Source organism: Emiliania huxleyi (genome assembly GCF_000372725.1).
Source record: "Emiliania huxleyi CCMP1516 unplaced genomic scaffold EMIHUscaffold_66, whole genome shotgun sequence".
In the NCBI taxonomy this organism is placed as follows: domain Eukaryota; phylum Haptophyta; order Isochrysidales; family Noelaerhabdaceae; genus Emiliania; species Emiliania huxleyi.
Genome location: NW_005197053.1, coordinates 322348 through 330573, shown reverse-complemented (window position 1 = coordinate 330573; position 8226 = coordinate 322348). Strand labels below are relative to the sequence as shown.

The 8226-nt window shown below is 64.6% G+C and overlaps 4 protein-coding genes across 4 annotated transcripts; all 4 read right to left on the bottom strand.

Annotated features, from left to right (window-relative positions):
* Nucleotides 1-579: 579 nt before the first annotated feature.
* On the bottom strand, nt 580-2676 carry EMIHUDRAFT_215699 (hypothetical protein; the record flags this gene model as incomplete). The annotated part of the gene is made up of 7 exons (XM_005762846.1): nt 580-642; nt 1038-1064; nt 1148-1291; nt 1574-1612; nt 1696-1845; nt 1932-1994; nt 2347-2676. The coding sequence occupies 7 exons, from the start codon at nt 2674-2676 to the stop codon at nt 580-582; spliced, it is 816 nt and encodes a 271-aa protein (XP_005762903.1).
* Nucleotides 2677-3318: 642 nt separating this feature from the next.
* EMIHUDRAFT_215698 (hypothetical protein) lies at nt 3319-5268 on the bottom strand (the record flags this gene model as incomplete). The annotated part of the gene is made up of 2 exons (XM_005762845.1): nt 3319-3960; nt 5182-5268. 2 exons carry the CDS (start codon nt 5266-5268, stop codon nt 3319-3321), a joined length of 729 nt encoding a protein of 242 aa, XP_005762902.1.
* A 279-nt stretch (nt 5269-5547) lies between these two features.
* EMIHUDRAFT_215697 (hypothetical protein) lies at nt 5548-6738 on the bottom strand (the record flags this gene model as incomplete). Its single annotated transcript, XM_005762844.1, has 1 exon — nt 5548-6738. The coding sequence occupies one exon, from the start codon at nt 6736-6738 to the stop codon at nt 5548-5550; it is 1191 nt and encodes a 396-aa protein (XP_005762901.1).
* Nucleotides 6739-7086: 348 nt separating this feature from the next.
* EMIHUDRAFT_215696 (hypothetical protein) lies at nt 7087-7767 on the bottom strand (the record flags this gene model as incomplete). The annotated part of the gene is made up of 1 exon (XM_005762843.1): nt 7087-7767. One exon carries the CDS (start codon nt 7765-7767, stop codon nt 7087-7089), a length of 681 nt encoding a protein of 226 aa, XP_005762900.1.
* Between the last annotated feature and the right edge of the window lie 459 nt (nt 7768-8226).

Below are 8226 nucleotides of genomic sequence, written 5' to 3'. Positions count from 1 at the left end.
CTCCCTCCCCTCCCTCCCCTCCCCTTCCCCTCCCTCCCTCCCTCCCTCCCTCCGCGTCTGTGCCGCGTCCGGTGCCCCCGAGTTCAACTCCACAGAACGCGCGGCAGTCCGGACCCGGTGCTACGGCCGGTGGCAGTGTGCCTCGTGTCGGCTCCCCGAGCCAACCGTGTGCAGCGTGTGTGTGTGTGCGTGTGGGCCCGTCCTCCATGCTAGGAGGCGTGTCACACTGACACTGACGGACTCGCCTCGGGCGGCGAAACAGCGGCGGACGGCGGAGATGTACGAGCGCACCTCGGGAGATATGGGGAGATGGGGGGAGATATGGGGAGATGGGGGGAGAGATGGGGAGACGTATGAGCGCACCTCCGCCGCCTCGGCGGCTGAGAGGTCGAGCGAGGATGCCTTGTGCGCCACCGGCACCAGCAGCGAGTGGTGCGGCACCAGCGGACCTATGAGTTGGGTCTGCCCTGCCTCCTCGCCTTGCTCTCGGTGCTGCTTCTTCGAGGCGCGGCACCAGCGGGCCTTTTGCGATCGTGAGGTAGTTAATTAATAGTTAATTTATCGTTGATTAATCGTTAATTAATCGTTCATTAGGATGCCTTTTGCGATCGTGAGGTAGGCCTCGTCGCCGACGCTCGTGACCTATGGACAGAGAGATGGACAGAGAGGCGTGAGAGGTGGTAGTAGAGGTGTGTGTGTGCGTGCGTGTGTGTGTGTGTGTGTGTGTCTGTGTGTGTGTCTGTGTGTGTGTGTGTGTGTGGCGGGAGAGGGAGAGAGAGAGAGACGAGAGAGAGAGAGAGAGAGAGAGAGAGAGAGGGAGACAGAGAGAGACAGAGAGAGACAGAGAGAGACAGAGACAGACAGAGAGAGAGAGACAGAGACAGAGACAGAGAGAGGAGAGAGAGACGAGAGAGAGACGAGAGAGCTTGACCAAATGCGACTCGAACTGCGTCGACGACGTGCAGAACCAACACTGCTCGGCGATCCAGCCGCGCCTAGAAGGTTCCTAGAAGGTTCCTAGAAGGTTCCTGCAGGACCAGCACTGCGCGGCGATCCAGCTGCGCCTTATGGGGAGATATGGGGAGATATGGGAGAGATGATGCAGAACCGACACTGCTCGGCGATCCCAGCCGCGCCCATCCTTCACCCACTCCTCGCGCAGCCGCTTGGCCGCGCGCTCGCCTCGCCTCTCCCCGCCGCCTCCTCCTCCGCCAGCGGTGAGGGCGGCGTAGGGGTACGGGCAGTCCGTGGTTCCCTCTGGCTGGGCTGGGACGGCGCCGCCGAGTGCCGCCTACGGCACCGCACTTGGTCCTTCTAGTGGGCTGATGTCGACTGCTCCGTGTGCCGTTGCGGGCTTGGACTACTGGGCGGAAGTCATTGGATGTACTATCTCCGCTGCCACATCTCCCCATATCTCCCCATATCTCCCCATATCTCAGAGGCTCGGGCTGGAGATGCTCCCCGTATCTCCCCATATCTCCCCACATCTCCCCACATCTCCCCACATCTCCCCACATCTCCCCACATCTCCCCACATCTCCCCACATCTCCCCATATCTCCCGCCTGCGGCACCATCCCGAAGGCCTTGAGCCAGGTCTGCTTCTTGTCCTCCTGGGCACGAGACGGGCACGTGGGGTGGGTTGGGGTACCGTGGGGGTAGGGGGTGGGTGGGGGTCCCGCGGGGGTAGGGGCACCTGGACACGAGACAGACCGACCATGCGGCAGGCGTGCGAGCGCGCGTCGAGGCGGTACGGGGGCCGCTGCCAGAAGGCGCCCTCGCCGCCGCAAAAGTGGTAGCGCGGGCGGAGCTTGACGGCGAGCTCCGCCACCTCCTCGAGGCCGACCTGCGAAAAAAAGAAAAAAGGCGAAGCTCGGCCATGGAGTGTCTTGTCTTGTGGTTCTGTGTGTCGCTCCTGTGTGACCCCGTCACCTCCCGTCCCGCGTCCACCCATACCGCGTTGGTGTCCCAGTAGTTGGTCGGGCTGTGCTTCGCCTTCCCATCTATCTATCATGGTTAGCGACTCGTGGTTGATGTGTGTGCATAGCGGGCCTCGGGCAGGTCCTCGCCCGGCAGGAGGTGGTGTTGGGTGAGTGTGCATTGCGTGGCGTTGCGTAGAGGTAGGGTAGTGTGGCGAAGCGTAGCGGGCCTCGGGCAGGTCCTTGTCTGGCAGCAGGTCCGCCGGCAGCGAGGACGGGTCGAGCTTGAGGTAAAAGCCGCGCGGCCACGCGCAGGTGAGCAGCACGTCGACGCCGCCGAAGCCCGCGCCGCCCGCCGCCGCGCGCAGCTCGCCGACCGCCGCCGGGTCGACGCTGCAGCCGCCGCCGCCGCCAGAGAGGTACGCAACGCGCAGCCCCGACAGCTCGGCGACGCCCGCGCTGCCGAGGTAGAAGAGCTGCGGCGCGAGCTCGCCGCCGGGACCGGCCGCCGCGAGCGCAGGGTCGGGCTCGCCCGGCCGCGACGCGAGCACGTACGTCGGCAGCGGCACAGCCGCATCGCCTGACAGGTAAGGCGCGAGCGCGGCGGCCGAGGCGTCGGCGGCGCCGAGGAAGTCGCCGACGCAGAGCAGGAAGGCGAACGGGCCGTGCTTCGCGTTGACGGCACCGACGCGGGCGAACAGGCGCGCGAGGTCGCCGCCCGTGTCGCCGGCGACGAGGAAGCGGGTAGTGGCTGCCATCGTCAAAAAAAAAGGCCTGCGGCCACGGGGTAAAGAGGGAAAATTTTGTTTCGCTCCTTTCCTCGGGCTGTTCCATCTTCTCGTCTTTTCCCACCTAGGCGGGGCGGGGGCCGGGGGGGGGCGGCGGGCGCGGGTGCCGGGTGCGGTGTGCGGTGCGTGCAATCGTGTGTTTGGCGTCATGTTGTGTGTGCCTTCGCTTGTTAACAACGAAGTCTAGCTCAAAAAAAAGTGGAGAAATTTTACATCAACGCACAACCCGGGCCCCGAAATCGCACCGGTGACAGTCAGACATGCAACACACGGAAATTTAGGAAATTTTTCCTCAACAAGAAAACTCCCTCGCACGAAAATGGGAACAGGACTGGCGCGCACTACCGAATCAACCTTCTTTCTTTTCTCGACGGCTAGGATTGAGAGCAGCCTCGCTCTCAATCCTTAGAAGTCGAAGGGTTGTGAGCAGCAGTCCTCGCAATCGTAGCATCTCTGTGCGAGTGTGAGCGCCTATGGCTATCGCTCGCAATCCTATATCTTCTAGGTATGTGTGAAATGCTGGCGCTCCCAATCGCTCCAGCCGCGAGCGCATTTGAGCGCGCCGGGACGAGGGTCTCCTCACAATCCATTGGGATCATTTCATCTCACGACCTAGACCGGACGCGGAACCATCCACATCATCACTGGCTCGCGGCAGTAAGGGCACTCTCGCATCAGCTCAGAGCATGGCCCGCAAGCACACAAGTGCCCGCACGGAACCGCAGCATGCGACTTGACTCTCGCGAAACACACGATGCATGTGGTGTCTCCCCCCATCGTGGACTCGGGGGCAGCTGGCCGCCCCGTGTCGAGGCTGGCGTCCGCTAGTGAGACGGCAGCGAGCGGCTCGGTGACTGGCAGATACTGCTCCGCCTCTGCCGCCTCTGGCTCGATCAAGCGCTCGATAGCGCTGACCCGCTCCTCGAGGCTACCCTCGGTCGCCGCGCCGAGGCTCGCCTCCAGCCGATCGACACGCCGATGCAAGTCCCCGCCGCCGCCGGTCGACTCGCTGCTCACCGCCTCCTCGCACCGCGACACCCGACGCGCCATCGCCTCCTCCTCCGCATCCACCTCTGACCGACGCAGCGCCTCTGCAAGCTCCGCAGCCTCTCGCAGCGCTGCCCGCTCCGCCACACCCGCTCGCTCTGCCGCCTCGCGCTCCGCCCGCCTCGCCGCCTCCTGCTCAGCAGCCAGCCGCTCCGCCTTCGCCTCCTGCTCACGAAGCTCTGCCGCAGCCTTCGCTCTCCGCTCCTCCTCGAGCTTGAAGGCAGGCGGCGCCTTCTTGGCCTCCTTGTTCTTCGCCTTGCCCTCCTTCCTAACCGCTTTCTTCTCGGCCGCCTTCGCCAGCCGCTTCGCCTTCTCCTCCTCCGCCCTCCTGACCGCAGCCTCCTTCTTGCGCCGCTCCGCCTCTGCCCGAATAGCTTTGCGCTCCGCCGCCGCCGCCCGCTGCTCCGCGAGCTGCGCCTCCTCTGCTGCTCGCCTCTCCGCCTCCCTCGCCCGCAGCGTCTCCTCTGTTGCCGCGCGCTCGGCGGCGAGCTTCGCCTCCGCCTCCGCCGCGATGGCTCGCCTCTGCTCCTCCAGCGCCGCCGCAGCCGCCGCCCAGCGCGCCTCGTCCGCCGCCCGCTCTGCTTTGCGCTGCCGTGCCGTATGCTCGCGCTCTCGCGACGCCGCCGCCTCCTCTCGCTTGCGCTGCTCGCGCCGCCTCTTGGCTTCAAGCGCCTTCTCCGCCGCCTTTTCTGCTGCCTGGGCCTCCCTCACAGCCGCTGCGTGCTCTGTGAGAGCGCGCATGCACCCGGCGTGGTCCATCGTAGAAGCAGTGGCGTCGACAGTAGCCAGCTTGCCCTCCTCCTCCTTGGCGATCTGCAGCGCCGTCATGCCGGCCGCAGAGCGCGACTTCATGTCTGCGCCAGCCTGCAGCAGGCAGAGCACGACGGGGAGGTGGCCGTTGTAGGCGGCGGTCATCAGCGCGGTGCCGCCTTTGCTGTCCTGCGTGTTGACTTGAGCGCCGTGCCGCAGCAGCAAGTCGACCACCCGCTCGTGGCCGTCTGATGCGGCGCACACCAGCGCGGTGCCGCCGCTGTTGTTTTGCTTGTTGACCTCAGCGCCGTGCTGAATCAGCAGCTCGACCATCCGCTCGTGGCCTTTGAGAGCGGCGCCCATCAGCGCGGTGAGGCCGCCGCTGTTCTGCAGGTTGATCTCCGCGCCGTGCCGCAGCAGCAGCTCGACCACCCGCTCGTGGCCTCTGTGGGCGGTGCACATCAGCGCGGTCCAGCCGCTGCTATCCTGCAGGTTGACCTCAGCGTCGTGCTGCAGCAGCAAGGCGACCACTCGTTCGTGGCCACTTGAGGATGCGACCATCAGCAGCGTTACGCCAGTAGTCACATCTCCATCCTTGGAACGTGCCTGATGTGTAGCATTTGCTCGCCCGCCACCCTCGAGACACGAACGCACCGTCAATTCGTCGCCACGCTGGACCGCCTCAAAGCACGCAGTCTCGAGGCCAATGCACTTCACGAGGGCATGCTTGGACCATGCTTGGACCAGAAGCTCGCTGGAAGGCATGATCTCCGCCGGGCGGGGGGTCGCAGAGACAGCGATGCTCGTCCCATTTTACGTCCAAACAAAAGACACACAGAAGGTTTGGTCGCACACGCACGATTCCGCCAAACAAACAACAAAAGAATTAACACAACTCTCTCTCACACACACACAGCAAAAGAAAAAGAAAACGCCCTCGTGTTCCAGTATGCAGTAACCGCCACCCCATGCATTTCCGGACATACATGCACAACATGCACATGGCAGCTCTTCCGCGCCTCCCGGCACCGCGTCTCGCCCACCTCACTCGACCATCTCCACCCCGTCACCACCCTTTTCTCGGATCATCGCCAGGCCCTTCTCGTGCGCCGCCGCGTTCGCGGCGCGGCAGCCGCCCATCAGGCAGCGCGTGCGGTAGCCGAGCGTCGCCGCGTGCAGCAGCGACGACGCCACGCAGCGGTTGGTGACCACGCCCACGAAGCTCAGCTGCGTGCCCTCCGCTGGCCCATAGCCGCGCGCGCTCAGCTGCTGCAGCAGGGTCTGCGCGTCCGCACGCGGCAGCCCGTCGTCGTCCACGTCCACGTCGTCGAGCCACGCGGCGCCTCCGGTGCGCTCCGACGCCTCGCGGTCCTCGTCGAAGGCGTCGTCCACCTGCTTACGGAGATAGAGGGCCGGCGTGCCGTTGGCCGTGCCTTCTTTGCCGTTGGCGCTGGTCACGTCAGGCAGCTTCTCGCGGATGCGCCGCGAGATGTCGACGCCCGGGCAGCCGGCGGCAATGGTCAGGTATTTATCGTAGCCGACCAGCGCCACCGGCTTCGTCGGGTCGCTCCACGGCGTCTTATCGAGCGGAAACACACCCAGCTCCTCCGCGCCGCTTCGCTCGAGGTAGTCGGTGGTAAACACGATCAGCTCGTACTCGCCGCTTTGAATCTCGGTCACGGCGCGCGCTGCGACCGTGTCCATCGCCTCGCCGGGCAGGCCTTTGTTCCAGCCCTTGTTGTAGCTGATCTTGGGCTCGCTGCCCGGCTCATAGGCTGTAATGAGCGCGCGTGAGCCTAGCTCGTACGACGCCTTGACCGCATGCTCGTCCTGGATGAAGCCCAGCGAGCCGCCCACATCCGCAGGGAGCGACGCAATGAACTCGGAGTCGTACCCATCTTGCACGTCGATGACGACGAGCACGCGCTTAATCGATCTCGCATCGTTTTGCGAGCTCGCCTCGTTCTTCGCGCTCTGTTGCTGCGCAGCGCACGTCCGGCAAAAGTTCTTGCGCAAGATCCCGAGTCCTTTTTTGCCGAGCGCAGCCTGCTTTTGCGGCTCGTCGTCGTCGTCTAGATCACCATCGTCTACTTGCGCGACATCCGTGGTGGTCGTGAGCTCTGCCTTACCGACGCTTGCGCTTTTCACCTGACCCTGCGCGACGGGCGGCGAGCCGGTGCCCGACTGCGGTTGAGCGCCGTCATCGGCTGGCTGCTTGCTCCCAACACAACCCATCCCGCCGTCTCGAGGTGTGAAGAACGCCGTTCACACGTTGTGCTACGAACAGGCGGCGACGTCCACTCACAGACGGCTATTTTGCGCTGCAGCGTGTGCCTGCGGTTATTAGACGCGAAAAAAAGAAATGCCGGAAAAGCTATGGCGAGCCAAAAACAACTTTTCGATATGCCTCGAGGCGCGGATTCACCAGACGCCGCTCAACCTCAAGCGTCAAGGGACGTGATTCGCGTGTGCTGCATTGCACGCTCGGCGCTACTACGCCGATGTACACTTTTTTGTCACACTCAGGGCCCGTTTTGCATGACCTGGCTCTACAAGCTGACTACACGTGGGCGGGCGGCGCCCTCACTTCTTGTACGTGAAGCCCTGCCCCGTCCGCAGCGCCATGGCGTTGTCCGGCTGGTCCTCGTCCTCCTCGCACGCGGAAGAGTCGATCTCACACGGGTCGAACGACTTGTATGTCTTGGCCATCGCCGCGTTCCGGTACTCGGCCTTCATGCCCGCGAAGCGGAACGGCCGCGGCGAGCGCGCCTGCACCGCCGACACCCATTTGACTGCGACGGGTTGGCCCTTTGGCAGCCGCGTCTCGAGCGTCGCGAAGGGCGTCTTCTGCGAGGGATCGAGGGAGGTGGCGGCGGGCGAGTAGCCCTCCGCGTCGAATAGCGCACCAAACACGTCCGCTGCGTTCACCTCCCGCTTGCCCTGGTTCAGCGCGGTCGCCGACACCTCGATGCACTGCCACGGCCCTCCTTTGGGCGGGATGAACATGCCCTTTGGGCAGGCGTCGAGTTCCTTGTACGACGGGTCGGTGATGAGCACCTCCACGCCACTTCCCCGCAGCGACACGGGCGCGTTCGCACTGAGCGCGCCTCCCTGCCCCAGGCCCGCGCGCACCTCGTCGTCCAGCGTCCCGCTCGGCGCGATTGCGCTGGAGCCCAGCGGGGCGCACGCGAGGGCTGCAGCGTTCGCGAGGACGGCGCGGCGGCCGCTGCTCGGCGGTGCGAGCGCCAGGCAAGCAGCGAGCATTGCCGCGAAGCAGTTTCGCGGAAAGCACCGCAAAGCCAAAAAGTATTATACGCACAAACTCCCTCGCGCAACACTGGGCACGGGACTGGCGCGCACTGGCACTAACACAGGTACACCACGGGAGCCGCCTAAGCGACTCCTGCGAGGGCGGCGAGGCACTTAGCTCCGTGCACCCGCCCGCCCCCGCCACGGGCAAGCTCATTCACAATCTGCTCTGCGATGGCCGTGTGAAGAACGACTGAGATGCGCTGCTTCTGCAGCCCCAGCCAGCTCTTGGTGGTCCAAGTCACCTCATCGAGGTACTGGGCCCGCGTCAGCTTGTTCTGCAGCGTGAAAGCCAAAAAGTAAACAGAAAAAAAGAGGCCTCGGTGACGGCCACCTGCGTCCTCTGCAACTGGTCCTGGGGCGCCCGGCGCTGAGATACACTCAAGATACACTCGAAGATACACTTCGAAGATA